At 50.6% G+C, this 14588-nt stretch overlaps 1 protein-coding gene across 2 annotated transcripts; it reads left to right on the top strand.

Annotated features, from left to right (window-relative positions):
• Positions 1–7029: 7029 nt before the first annotated feature.
• COPS7A (COP9 signalosome subunit 7A) lies at positions 7030–10369 on the top strand. Of its 2 annotated transcripts, none has more exons than XM_038144257.1 (8): positions 7030–7283; positions 7363–7438; positions 7972–8060; positions 8135–8337; positions 8805–8910; positions 9263–9414; positions 9548–9613; positions 9755–10369. In XM_038144257.1, exons 1-7 carry the CDS (start codon positions 7122–7124, stop codon positions 9585–9587), a joined length of 828 nt encoding a protein of 275 aa, XP_038000185.1. In that variant the 5' UTR covers positions 7030–7121; the 3' UTR covers positions 9588–9613; positions 9755–10369. The 2 variants fall into 2 exon arrangements, with proteins under 2 accessions (XP_038000185.1, XP_038000195.1); XM_038144267.1 differs by having other exon boundaries at positions 9892–10369.
• The last annotated feature ends 4219 nt before the right edge of the window (positions 10370–14588 follow it).

Below are 14588 nucleotides of genomic sequence, written 5' to 3' on the forward strand. Positions count from 1 at the left end.
CTCAAAAACAATCAAACTTTTCATCATAAAGCGATGAGGAAAGACTGTGACTGACCCTGGGAAAAAAAAAATACCAGAAAGAAATAATAGAGACAGCGCTGAGCTGTAAAGCAACCTGCCACTGCATGAGGGATGGAAGCAGGTGACAAATGGACACAAAGTACCAAGCTTGAGCACGGCAGGATGGCCAGAACAGGTTGTGCCAACTTTGGACAGATATCTATCTGAAGGGTCTGAGTCTGTTCGTCACTAGGCTTCCTGCGAGCTCCTGTGCCAATGAACCAGGCTGCTCCGAGCTTTCCCATGCCAGGATATTTGAGTCCCGTGTGTGCATTTGTGAGCATGTTTAGGAGACTCAACAGGTTTTTCACATGTTTGGGAGTGTTGTCGGTGTGTGTTTGGAGGATCAGCACGGGGACGGGGTTGTGTTAAGGCTTATTGTCACCGGGAGGTCGTGGTGTGGGAGGAGGGCACTGCGGGCAGCGGTGTCACAGCCGAGGTTTGTGTCAGACGCTGCAGCCCTGTGTGTCACCGGGCATGCACACGCCAAACACCCCGCCTTTTGTCCCTTTCATGTACATGGGGCTTTCTGTCAGAGATTATCCAGGCTCCTGTCACACTCCAGCCTTCTCATCTCTAGCTCTCACAGGACTTGTACAAATCATCTGCTCAAACCTTGCTCAGTGATCCCTCACTCTCTCATCCCAAGAAACCCCCTGTGCAGACATGGTGGAGCAGCACAAGTCAGCGTTCAGCTTGTCTCACTCTCTGTGCTTCTTTCCCTGCTTTCTCACCTGGAAGTAGCAGAAGGTAGAAAGCTCTGGAAGGGGCTACATCAGGCACACAGGCTCTCTCTGACCTTTTCAAATCCTGACGAATGTGTTTAGTATAATTGGGAAGCACAAAACAGAAGAGAAATTTCAACCAGGGAAAGGTCAGCTAAAGGGTGAAAATCCAAATGACGCAAACACTGAAAATCCCCCTGAAGAGTAAAACTACAGAAGGCAGCAAAAGGAGTCAGAAATATGAGAGAGGACAAAGAGCAGGATTTTGTAGGGACCAAGAAAACCTTGGTAGATGTGGTGGAGCGAGTCAGGAAAGCTGTCGAGATGATGGGAACAGAGAGCTCAAGGGTTGATGTCGCTCCTACCTCACTCTTATGTGATATAAATGGAATGGCTTGTTTGGTTTCCTTTTCAAAGGAAAGCTAATGTAAATTTACATGGAAATTTGCAGGGAGAGATGGAATCAGGTGTTACTAGCTGTTATTTCTGTCTGGCAGTGATCACGTACAGATCATTTACACCCAGGAGTCCTGAGCCCAGGCAGGCCACTGCTGCTGGTTTTACTTTTGTTTCCTAAGGGAAGAGAGACCCATGTTGTTGCCTTGCTACCTACAGAATCCTGTCTGTCTGTCTGTCTGTTGGTTGCCATGGATTTGACAAAATGACCAGATTCTAAAAGGTAAATAAGCTCCAACAAATTATATGAAAACCAGCAGAGGAAAAGAGATGCTTCCAATGCCTGTGCTGGAACAGAGCCTGTAGCCATGCTGCTGGGCAAAGCCCCACAGGTCAGAGCAGCCCATCCAGCAGGCCAAAAGAATGAAGCAGAAAATGTTGGGAAAGCTGTGTCATTTTAGAAATGTAACAAAGAGCTCTGAGCTATGTAGAAAAGCCATGTAACTTTCGAGAGTGGTGGGGGAGCCCAGTGATGTAAACTGTAGAAGAAATTGCCCCTCAAAGCTGTGGCAAGCCGTGGAAGGGCTGCCATCAAGAGACCCTGGCCGAAGGTATGGAAGTGGAAAGTACAGAACATACAGGAAAAAGTCCACAGAGAACCCAGTTTCATCTGCGCTACTGCTCACCAAACAAAGGGTTAACAAGCTTTGGAATATCAGAGACATCCCAGAAGACTGGAAGAGAACTGTGCCCTGTGAATATTTGTAGAGAGCAAACAGAAGACCTGAAAAATTCTAGGCAAAGCAACAAAGAGCTGATATGAGATTCTCCAGTTAATGCCAATCAGCCTGGTTTGGAGGAAGCTAATCTTGCTGCATAAACTTGTTTTGTTCTTGTCAGTCTTTGATGTGACTACAGGTTTGTTTGGGAAAGGTGATGGCTTAGATCTATCCAGGCTTCTGGAAGTGTTAATTTCCCAAAGCATGCTGATAAGAAAATGTTATGCAACATTAACAGAGCAGGAGGTTAAGTGAGCTGGTTAACTCCATTTAACGCCCTGTAAACACAAAGGAGGTCATCCCTGGAAGCCCACCGTTGAGTGGCAGTGTTTCTCATGTGGATGCCCAGGAATGAGTCCCGGGTCAGGTATGACTCACCATTTTATTCAGTGCTTGGTGAGCAGATATAGTTCATTCTGACACAATTTACTGAGGGCACAAATATTGTTAGAGTGTTAAAAATAATGAGGATAGGACCAGGACAGAGTGACCTGCCCCTTTCAGTAAGGTGGTCATTCTCATAAAACTTCTTATAAGAAGACTGTTGAGAGCAAATTGTACAGCCACAAACAGGGAAAAAAAAATGCCCATGTCTACAGGGAACAACTTGCAGTCCTGAAAAGAGGTGCTCTGAAAAAGATGTGGGGATTGTAACAGGCAGAAAACTGAACGCAGAATCAGTGGTCCAGGCTGCAGCAATGAGTCTGAAGTGATTCCTGTCTGTGCAAGGACAGAAGTAAGGATGGCAAGCGAGGAGACGATTAAACCTCTCTCTGTGTCTGAATAAGTCTCATGCTGGAAAACTGTTCAGTGCTTTATGCTCCATATTTTAAAAATAACTTTGAATCAAAGGTGATCTGAAGGCTGAAGATCTCAGTAATTTAAAGAGGTCAACCTGTTTAATATATCAAAAAGCAGAACCAGACATGACTTGCTTGCAGTATCACTCCTTTCCTGGAGAAAAGTCTACCAAATATTCTGGCAGAGAATAACAAGAGCCAGCCACTGGAGAGTGATTAATCACAGAAACAAACTACCTCGTGAAGTGCAAGATCCTCTCTCTTCTGGAGTCTTTGAATCACAACCGGAGGCCTGTCTGGAAGACAGTTCCTGGTCTGCAGGATCCTGAGGGCTGTGAGAGCAGATCAGAGGAAGAATTATCATGCAGTTACCCTCAAGCAGCTGATACTGGGCTGATTTTAAGTGTAACCCTTGTGTGCATTAGCCCAGTACAAACTAAAGGGTTAAAAGCCTTCTGTATCATGTTGGTATCCAAGAGAGTCATGCCAGCCTCCCTTGTCCTTAGTGTTTTTGTCTCAGAGTCTGTGTTACACACAGTTGTGAAAAATCGTCTCATGAGATGTGACTCTGCTATGTTTGGAGAAGGACTGGTGAAAAAAAAAATGTCTTCAGCATTTTGACAAGTTATTTGGATTCTGTGGTGGTGAAGAAAGGAACAACCTAGAATGAGCCCGTACAGCTCTACAGCTTTAAAGTGGGACAGTGAGCAGAGAGGAAAGAAAGTGGATCTATAGCACAAAGAGAATGGAGGTTTCTTTCTGTAAAGATCAGAGTGAGATCAGAAGAGAGGGATGATGCTAGGGAGTGGTTACAGCTAGGATCAGAAATCCCAAACATTCAGAAATAACAACACAGAACGTCTCCATGTCACAAGATTTATCTTAAAATTATGAAATGTTGTACAGACTTGCTTTCATCTGCACTCTTCGCCTCCTACTTTCAGCTCTTTTGGTTACATGAAAATCACATTTCACAGTTTCCCTGTGACCATAAAGATAGGTGTTTGCTTTGTGAGGAAAGCAAAAGCACAGGAGTTACCGACTCCAGGAGGCGGGGATTTCATTTCAACACCCAGCATTCCAGTCTAGGGATGAGGCCAAAGTTTTGCTAAGTTGTGGAGATGTTACCCATGACTTTTGCACTCGTGAAGATGATGACCTTCTCATTTGGAGAGCGCAGGATCTGGGTCATTGAAAGGACCTTCTGGTCTTTGCCCTTGATACAAGATAAAAAAGGAGCAGACAAAAACATGGGGACCCAGCACACAGGACATAGGCACTGGGGCCAAAGTGGAGAAGGAGACAGAGAGAGAATCATGCAGCTAGGATGCTCAGGCTGCCAGGCTTTATCTAACTAATAATGAAAGGCAGCAAGCGTGTCAGAGAGTGTGAGAGAAACAGATCGATAGAGAGATAAAACTGAGATGGAAGAAGCCGGCAAGGGGGTGGGGAAGAGAGTAATAAAACACTACAAATCAGCAGGGTTACGTTTGAACCTGATTTGAATGCACCCTGCACTGGTGTAAGTGAAGACAGCAGGTGTGAGGCCACGGTGAATCAGGCCTAAATACAGAAACGGGGAGGGAAAAGCAGGGAGGAGATGGTGCCCTTGTCAATATTGCCCTGTAACCTGCCTTCACAGCTCTCAGCCAACATAACCTGCCCTGCCTCTCCTTTCATCCTGCTCTATGGAGAAGCCCAAATATTGCTGGCTCTGAGAATACAGACTGATAGACTTTCCTGCTTCCCTGGGTCATCATGATCTTCCTGAAGAAATGCCTGTTGGGTAAAATGTGTCTCGGTCCCATTTTACCTGAATTGAGCATAGGAAACGCTCCTGACTGCTTTGTTCATTGAGGACCCAGGGTACCTTCCAACAGTGCCCCGAGCCACCGGGTGTGAGGCACTTTCCTAGGAGAGCTCACTGACTGATGATCTGATGCTTAGTTACCAGTGGAAGATTATCAGAGAAGTTTCTTTGCTCAGCTTCAGATTTTTGAGGCAAAGGAGACTGCAACATCTCAAAGCTAAGATGGTCAGAGCACATAAATGAAAATCTGCCCTACAAGAGCAGGACTGAGGGTTTGGGTGCCCTCCCCTCTCAAGGCACATGTTTGCTTCTCTGGCCCAGCACTCATACCTGTTTTGCTCCTTATGCCTGTAATTAGTTTTAAGTGATGTCCACCTAATCTTCGTGGCACGATCATTAACGTTAGAAGTTCAGTTTTTCACACTGACTATCGCTGTCCTCACTGTTCCCTCCTTCTGTCAGGAGCCTCAGGGAGGGGACCAAACACTAAAGGAGCCTTAGGGACTAAAGAGGATGACCCTGAGCTGTACAAATGAGGAGTTGGACAACGATCCAACTCCCCAAGGCAGCCAGGAGTTATGTTTTCTAGCTCTGAAATTGTGTTTGGAGCAGAATTGTACCCCAAAGGAGCCTTCTCCATGACTCAGCCACGGCAGCTGTGTGATAAGAACTAGAGTCAAAGCAAGGGAAGAGAGTTGTTGGTACTGGCAAGTAAAACCTTAACAAACATAGACTTTACCCAGATGAAGATTTCAAGATGTTACACTCATTTCAAGATGTTACACTTACAGAAGTCTGGCAGAGCACAAGTCAACTGCCTTTAATACGTGCTAAACTGATCCAGCTGAAGACCAAATCTCTTGCTGGCAATCACGTGCTGGAGTGCAAACTTGCCTTGATGGCTTTACGATTTTAACATCCTAAAACCATGCTACCTGCATAGGCTGTATCGGGCTCCCATCGGTTTGTTGCCTCTTTTTCTTTCGTGGAAAATCATTGTGGGTTTCTGAAGAAGCCAGCCACGAGGAAATTGGTGATGCACTGGAAACTCTTGGCCAAACAGCTTAATATTACTTATTGAAATGCACGCTGACTGCACTCCTCCCAGTCCCCTCACAACTCACCTCTGCCTACCATGTGATTTATACAAGATGAAAAGAGCGCTGAAGGTGTGGGTGTTTTTTTCCCCAAATGACCCCCACTTTCCATTCTCTCTCACCTGGCACAGGGAACCGTGCCCTCAACAATGACCGCATTGCTGTAACTCATACACCCACGAAGAGGTACTTAAGGTGTGCACTATAAACATTTCTATCCTTGCGGAGCGTTTAAACTATCTTTTTATGGCCATACCCTGCCTGCATCAGGGATGCATTTCTTGACAAGTGCGATGGTTAATGATTCAGCAGATAGTAAAGTCATTTTTTGGTAAAAATTAATGCAGTAGAGGAGGGGAGGCATGCAGGGATTTAAGAAATGCACAGCTTAAATACATAAGTACAGTGCTTTGCAACATAAGATTTTTTACATTTACATATCCCCAAAATAGTGAGATCTTAATGGTGTGAAAGCAAAAATGAGAGCGATGTGTGGGCACACACAAGGTATTCCATGCACCTCTTTTAATTCTGGTGTGGTGCTTATAGAATAGATCATTGAGATGTGAAAAACACCATGCCATATAGTAGTGCATCTGTTTTCTCACCAGTTATTTCCACATTAATCATAGAATCACAGAATGGTTTGGGTTGGAAGGGACCTTAAAAATCATCTTGTTCCAACACCCCTGCTGGAGGGAGGTGTGCTATTAGACTACGTTGCTCAGAGCACCATCAATCCTGGCCTCGAACATTTCCAGGTGTAGGGATGAAGAGTAGATATTCACCAGACTGGCAAGACCCATAAATATGTGGACGTTCATCTGGCATTGATTGCCTTGTTGGGGCACATCTCATTGTGGCTGAGCAGCTTGGGGGAGTTTTGACAGAGGATGGGACGTGAAAAATTTGAGAACAGTGAGCTGCTGGCGAGCAGGGCAGGGCATGAAAACAGTACAGAATGGAGTTGAGGGTTGGCTGGTGCCAGTGACCAGCAGGGACAAGGCGGGGGACCAGCCGGTGGCCGCTGTCTGCCTGGGCGGACGCTGCGCCTCAGGCAGACCGCAGACGGGGCTGGCCCGGGGACACGATCGCTGCCATGGCAGGGTGACAAGCGCGGTGGGGAGCGGCCGGGAGCGGCCGGGAGCGGCCCGGGATGTGCGGAGGATGCGGCGGAGGGACGGGGCGCCGCCGCGGCCGGCAGCGCCCAGCCCCGCCAGCGGGGGGCGCCCTGGCGGCGAGACTGCGCCGCCGCGCGGCGCCCGGCCCGGCCAATGGGGAAGCGGCGGGGGCGGGACCAGCCGGCGGGTTCGCCAATGGGCGGCGGGTGCGCGTCACACGCGGAAGCGGGCGCTGTGCGCCGGCGGTGTCGGGCGGGTGCGCGGGGCGGCCGGGAGCGGCCGGGCCGGGGCTGCGGCGGGCGAGCGAGCGGCCGGGCCGGGCCGGGCCCCGCCATGGCGGCCGAGGGGAAGGTGACGGGGCAGAGCCAGGAGCAGTTCCTGCTGCTGGCCAAGGCGGCCCGTGGCGCCGCGCTCGCCAGCCTGATCCACCAGGTGCTGGAGGCCCCGGGCATCTACGTGTTCGGGGAGCTGCTGGACATGCCCGCCGTCCGCGAGGTGAGACCCGCCCGGCCCCGCGGCCCCGCCGGGCCCTGCCCGCGGCCCGGCGGCGCCGCCTGACCCTGTGTCCCCGCAGCTGGCCGACAGCGAGTTCTCCCCCGTGTTCCGCCTCCTTACTATCTTCGCCTACGGCACCTACGCGGACTACCTGGGTGAGGCCGGCGCCGGGCGGGGGCCCCGAGCCCCCCGGCCCGGTGGTGGGGATCCCGCGGGGCGGGAAACGCGGCGGAGACCCGGGGCGCAGAGGGCCTCCCTCCCCGGCAGCCCCGCCATGCAGCCAGGGCCGAGCCCCCGGCCCGACACACGCCCGGCTGTGCTTTGGGGCCCAGACTAGCGCGGTACCTGGCGGAGATTAATGCTGCCATTTGCCACCTGCCAAAGAGCATCCTGACACAGACGATTCTGAGGGGCCAGGGGAGAGACTGAGATATCCATTGGGATGTGCAGACCCTCATAAATAACAATGGGACCGCTAGAAAGGCTGAGTTGAGGGTGTCGGGAAGAAAGGCTGCCCAGAAAAGGTCTTTTGAGCTGAGAATTGATGGGGATGGCCTGGCAAGACGAAGCACCACTTGGGGGATTGGTGTGCAGACGTTTTAAGAGACGGGTGTGGTACAGATGTTTCTGTGCAGAACTGGGAAACGAGGCATAAATTCTAATATCCTATTCTTTCCCCTGACGACAGCTGAAGCAGCAAACCTCCCTCCCTTGACAGAGGCCCAGAAGAACAAACTGAGGCACCTGTCAGTCGTCACTCTGGCTGCCAAGATCAAGGTAGTGGCCTTGTTTTTCCTGAGTTCTCTTCCCACTGGGATTGTCTCGTGCTAGTTACCATCGTGCTTCCACAGTGCATCCCCTACTCAGTGCTGCTGGAGCAGTTGCAGCTGAAGAATGTCCGGCAGCTGGAGGACCTGGTGATTGAGGCTGTGTATGCAGATGTGCTGCGAGGGAGCTTGGATCAACGGAACCAGCGCCTGGAGGTGGATTACAGCATTGGGAGGGACATCCGGAGGGAGGAGCTTAGCACCATCACCCGCACATTGCAGGAGTGGTGAGGAGGAAGCCCCCGGTACTAACACCCAGAAAGGTTGCAGGAGTGGCCGGTGGCTTCCCTGGATCCTTTGTGTGTCGCTAAGGGTGGGTGGTGTTGGGAGGTGACCTACTCGATCCCCTTTCCCATACTCCGATGGAAAGTAATTTTCCAAAAATAATTTCCGTGTTTGTGTCTGGAGGGGGTGATGGGGACGTAGCAGCCTTTGCACAGTGCTGGCTGCTGGCAGGAGGCTTCCTGGGTGTTTATCTGTAGTTCTTAACCCAGCATGGCTTTGTTACCCGTCCCCCTCCCAGATAATAACATAATTCCCAGCGTTATTACATCAGACTCCTGCCCCTGTATCTTCCCTGCCTGGCATAGCCGTTACCTCCCAATGTTTTTGGAGTTGAAATCTGCTGTCTTTCACGTTTGTCGCTATGCTGTGCCAATTCCCTGGCCTGTTCAGTTGTGGGTCTCCTCTCCAGGTGCCAGGGCTGCGAGGTCGTGCTGTCGGGCATTGAAGAGCAGGTCAGCCGGGCCAACCAGCACAAAGAACAACAGCTGGCCCTGAAGCAGCAGATCGAGAACGAGGTGAGTGGGTGCAGCAGGGAGCAGCCGAAGCCCCTCACCTTGAAACAACTAGAGCCGGTATGCTGTGGTTATTACAGTCTTTACTGAAGTGAGGCATTGCCTTTTCCCTAGGCCAGACCCCCCAGGGACTTGTGCCTGAAGAAGAGTCCTAAATCAGCTTAATTCTCCTCTGCAGTGCAGAGGCCTGGACAGATGTTGGCTCTTGTGCTTGATGTGAGCTTGCAGCTCTTAGCTCCAGGGCTTCCTTTAGAAACAAATTTTAAAAAAACTCAGAATGCAACTAAAAAAGCCCGTAGCCAAAAAATCTCCAGCTTTGGGAAACCCATTAGTTCTTGCTTTGCTGCTATTGTAGGTGGCAAACCTGAAGAAGACCATTAAAGTGACAACAGCAGCCGCTGCAGCAGCCACGTCCCAAGACCCAGAGCAGCACCTCACGGAGCTCAGGGAGCCGGCCCCTGGCACCAACCAGCGCCAGGCGAGCAAGAAAACCTCCAAAGCCAAAGGGTGAGCAGTGCGGGCAGACAGAGCGTGTGTGTGTGGGAGCATCGGTGCACTTTTCTCTGTGCACTTAGGAAGGAAGTGAGATATGAGCCACTTTGAACTTTTATTTTTCTTTTTTTTTTCCCTGTGCCTGCAGGCTCCGGGGCAGCACGAAGATTTGGTCTAAGTCAAACTAGTTGGATCTCCCTTCACAACTGGGAGGGTGAGAGGAAGAGATTTGGGGGATGGAGGGGTAGCAGGGGTCCCAAGTGTGATGCTTCTGAGCTCTTCTCTGAGATCCATCTTGCCAACTAACTCTCCTGCATGTTTGTTCTCTTTCCTTTCTCCTTTACCGACCTTCCAGGCAGCGTCTCCCTCCTTTTCATCGCAGCATTTCACACTCTGAGCTTCAGGTTGTACGCGTTGCTGTTTCCCCAACTGCTCAAGCCCCTTCGCCACGGCCACGTGTTTCTCTCTTTCTCTCTCCCTGTCTTTTGACAGGTCAATTTCAGGAGCCATAGAGGTGTGACAGTCACCTTGGCACCCCCAGGGCATCACAAGAGCTTGGAAAGAGGGTGCTGGTGCGCAGCAGTCGTTTTGGCTCTAGCAGACCCCCTGGGATACTTTGCTCCAGGACACCGTCTTTGATTGTTTAATCTTTGTTTTGCTAGGTGGGAGGGTAGTTTTTGAAGGGATTCTTTTAAAAAATATATAAATATATTATAAATATATATAAAACAATAAAAATATAGATCTATGGACATATCTATACAAACCTGCGCTCCTGTGGGTGGCATCTCTTTGCCTTGTACACCAATTCTGAGGGTTCCAAAATAAGCTGTGATATTTAGAGCCTTTGTCCCATTTTGGGGTGGAATATCCTTAAAACACTAGGTTCCTTTTTCAGAGGTAGTGCCACAGTACCTCTATTGGGATGAGAGTCCATAGAACAGAAATTAATCATAAATCTTATTTAAAGTGTTCCTTGTGTGGTTGATTTTCCTCTAGACTCTTCAAAAGGTTATTTTCAGGTAGTCTCAGAGGAAGGTGCAGAGACTGAAGAAAAAGTCCTTATTTGTGTCAGTACTGTGTCTTGTGATCCTGGACAGAATGGGAAGTGATGTGGGGACTTGCCTGACAGGTGGAGGTAACAGAGTCAATGCCCACATGTCTGAGTTCTCACAGGATAGATGCTGCACAAGCTGCTCTTGGGTGGTGGTGGTGTCTGGTTGGAAAAAAAAAAATCCAAATCAGTGAGAGTGACTCCTGTGAGATGCCCAGGAAAAAAACTGACTCGGATTCTTCAAAGGATGCCTCCTCGAGGCTGGCTTGGAGCCGAGTCAGACGGGTGTCAGTGTCACACTGCCTCTCCGTGACATGTAGCTGATGTAAATGTAAATTGACACCATGACTCCCACCCCCGCTTGGTTCTGCACCTTGTGCCAAGACTAAAATTTGATTCCCTGAACCTGTGTTTCTGTGTGTGAGCAAACCATGGAAAAAATAATCCGGTGAAAGAAAACTGGGAGCTTTGTCTCTATGGGGCCTTGTTGGGTTCACTGGCTGGGGTGGGTTTTCTCCTGGTTCAGCTCCCTGTGCAGACAGGTGAGAGTTGGAGCTGAGGCAGTGTAGGTGTGAACAAGTCTTGTGAAGGGAGGGGGGTCAGCCTGTGTCTGTTTCGGTGGTAGCAAGGTGCCATCTGAGATCTCAAACCCCACAAAATGCAGGTTCAGTGCAATATCCCTGCTTTGCTAATTCCAGGCTGCTGTAATACGGCACTGTCAGTCAGGGAAAGCCCTGTCACCCGAACCCATGAACTCCTAAAACTTCCCAGCAGCTTTGTTTGCTCCCCTGTGTGTGGTCACAGGGCTGGGCGTACCAGCTGGCTCTGCTGGGGACAGGGATATGCCAGCTCTCCTGGGCTGATGGCTCTCACTGGCTGGGTTCTCCCAAGAGCTCAGGCAGTCCCACACCTTCTCCCCTTCTGCTGCACGAGGCATCGAGCACCTTGGCTGTAGTTGCCTGGCACAGAAGTGCTAAGTAAGAGTTTTGGTATGAAGTTGTCCAGATGGGAGACACAAATCTGGCTGCTGGAGCACAAGGGGTAACTGGGCCAGGATTGTGTACGCCCACCTAGAGAGACCTAATGGATTTGGGAGTTTCCCTGATGAATCCTGTTCTCCATAAGCTGTTGGGAGGGATTGTGACAAAGCTTCCAGCTCTTGTTTGTGTCACCTGAGCCTTCTTCCTTCGTCACATCACCTTCATCTGTCTCTGTCAGGGAGGAGAGGCACTGCGCTCGCTGCGTCTGCGATTGTCTGCAGAAACAGTAATGCCCATGTGGATCAGATCTTCAGCTCCCTGGGAAGGGCTAGTCTGGAGCTGAGGTGCCAACAGGGGAGGAGATACCTGTCAAGCACCTGCCAGATGTCTGGCACCTCACACCCTCTGAAAGATTTGCTGCTTGCAAAGCCATTGGGGTGTGATGAGAAAGACTGAGGAGAATGGGCTTGGGATGGAGCTGAGCAGCCGGACACAGCACGTGTCCTAACAGCCACTGGCTGACGTCCAGCGGGAGCTGGGCTGGAGCAGTGTCACCTCCAGGGAGAGCTGAAGTTACCAGTACTGGAGGAGGATATTTGTGTCGCACAAGAACCTGCTGCTTAGGAGGAGCAGCTGTAACAGCTCTTTGCCCGAGTGTCTCATCTCTCTGGTCTGTTGGGCTTTGCTGTCTTTAATCAAACTGTGGCTATTAGACAGAAAGGGTCTGTTTCAATGCCCTGAATCCACAGTTTAAATCCAGGCTGCAGATCCCAGGAGTGGAGCTGGAAGCCAGCACTGAGAGTTCCAGGCCGGTTGTGTGCGATAGCCCCCGTGTGACGGCCTGTGCAGCAAAGGCCGGGCAGAGCAGTGCCTGAGCTCTGTGCCACACGCTGCCATGAGCCTTGGGAGCACCAATTCCCCACATGGGTGACAGCAGCCAGCGTGGGCCTGGCAGGGCTCGCCACTCCAGCCCCAGGCTGTGCTGAAGCCCCAGGCTTGGATCCTCACAGCTCAGTCCCAGCCGGCGCAAGCCCGGCTGTGTCCTTGTGCCGTAACTTTGTTACATGACAGCCGGCTCCCCGCCATGTCCCGGAGTCGGCTCATCCCTCTGGGAGCAGCGTTTGCCATAGATTGGCTTTGCTCCCCCTTCCCATTTGCCTGTGTGTACCTCTCAAGGCTAGCTATGTTATGGATTTTAGGAGAGTTTGGGATTAAACACAGCTCTGAAAGTCTTCCATTTTGTTTACTTTTCAAAGGGAGCACCTTTTAAGACCTCCATTAAGAAAAGGAAAGCTGGAGGTAGCACATAAAATTACTTCAGACCTTTGGTAGGACTGAAAAATAAATGAGAGGGTTGCAGTGCAGAATGAAAGTATTGCTGCAAATTGCCTTGCTGGATGGCAAACAGAGGGCAGGAGCATAGGTTTGCTTTTGCCCTTCGCCTGAAAACCAGGGGTTTTATTTTTCTGCTCGCTTCAGCCGTGACTCTGAATTTCAGTTGGAGAAGATGTGAAGATTAATTAATTAGGTAACATTTATAAATCACTTTGAAGATGGCAAGAGTGAGGTAAGTACTGAGCATTATAAGTTTTCATTTTAAAATGTCTTCATGTTTTAACCCATTTTTTTCCAAAGGAAAGACCAAGAAAACAGACCCTGAGTAGAGGAGAAGATAAATACCTGGACATATTAAGCCCTGCAAAGGAATCAAGTTTAGGGGGCTGTAGAAGAGGGTACAGAGAAATGTCCATCCCAAAATGAGAAGCAGGAGATCTGCCATCCCCAGCACAGAAAGTCTAACAGCTCTTGCACAGTGATTCATTGCAAACCCCTCTTTGGGTGCCTACATGGGGCTTTCACATGGGTTCAGAAAAGGGAGGAGGTAGGAGAGGACCTGAACTGCTGTCCACTGATGTCCAACTTTTGCCAGCCACCTCCAGCTGCCCCGTGGCAAGAAGTAACCAGGGATTTGGGTTAATCTTAGTAATTATTGCACTCTTGGGACACAATTTCTTCTGGGGAGCTTGCTGCTCCCTTTCTTGAAGGTTGTGAAGGTGCTGGGCAGCTGCTGCCAGCAGCTTGGCTTCTGCTGCAGTGCCCATCTGTACCTAGAGGATGGGGAGAAGTGTCACAGCCGGGCAGACGCCCTGCAGGACTTCTCTAAGGCATCCCCGTCCTGCACTGCTGTGTGCTGAGGTACCTCTGGAGTCAGAGATGGTCTTTGTGTGCTCAAAAGGAGTCAATATTCTATTTACGGGGCTTGCTGAGGCTGCCCTTGCCTCAGTTCTCCAAAGGAGACCTTTGGCAGGGTGGTGTGTTTCCTGAAGAATGACGGGCTGGTGTGTACCCAAGTGCTGTTACACATTACCAAGCCTCCTTGGCACCACTGACTCTGGCTGGGGGGCGCATCTCTGGACAGCAGGTTTCCTCAGGCCTGTCTGGGGGGAGCAGGGAAGATGGCAGCTCTGCCCAGCAGCAGGACTTGTGCCCACCACCTGCATCCTCCTGTGAGCTCCTGGTGCCAGCTGAGGAGTGGCGCTGCAGAGGCCGTGGCCGTGCCAGCCAGATTGCATCTGCTGGTCTGCAGGGTGATCGTGCATCTGTGTGGTCCCCAGAGCTCCATGCAGGGATGCCTTGCCTCTCCTGCACCAGGGCGGTGGCTGAGTGCTCCTCTGAAGGCCCTTTGTGCCAGGTGGGTGCCCGCAGTCTGGTCTGTTGGGAGAGCTGGCACAGATGATGCGTTTTCCTCTCTGCTGCCTGTGGGGCTGCAAAGACCCCCCTAACAGCAGCCACTGAGGGCTGTGCCTGCTGCTTGCCACAGCTGAACCATCCTTCCTGGGACGAGGCCCTGCCTCTGCAGGATTCTGATGCAGAGCAAGGTAGAGTAGTCAGAAGAATCTCACAGCTCATGGCAGCTGCTGCAAATGCATCTCTCAGATCTCTGACATCCTTCTTGTCTCCTTTGTATGCCCTGGAATAGCTGCTCATTTTCCTTCTGTGACCCCTTTCCCTTTTTGCCATCCTCTCCATGGGAGTCTATCTGTGTTCCCACCTGCAGGGCTCTTCTTTCCTCATCCCTTTTCCTAGTACTAGTCACTGCTTAGCTGAAATACTCATATAAAAACCACCTGTTTTCTCTGCTGGTTCCACAGGCA

Source organism: Motacilla alba, chromosome 1, assembly GCF_015832195.1.
Source record: "Motacilla alba alba isolate MOTALB_02 chromosome 1, Motacilla_alba_V1.0_pri, whole genome shotgun sequence".
NCBI lineage: Eukaryota > Metazoa > Chordata > Aves > Passeriformes > Motacillidae > Motacilla > Motacilla alba.

Excerpts from the sequence above, each read along its gene's own strand:
- COPS7A (XM_038144257.1), top strand. The coding sequence starts at position 7,122 with ATGGCGGCCGAGGGGAAGGTGACGGGGCAGAGCCAGGAGCAGTTCCTG. Across the intron at positions 7,439-7,971 it reads CACCTACGCGGACTACCTGG|CTGAAGCAGCAAACCTCCCT; the intron begins GTGAGGCCGGCG and ends CCCTGACGACAG. Across the intron at positions 8,061-8,134 it reads CTCTGGCTGCCAAGATCAAG|TGCATCCCCTACTCAGTGCT; the intron begins GTAGTGGCCTTG and ends GTGCTTCCACAG.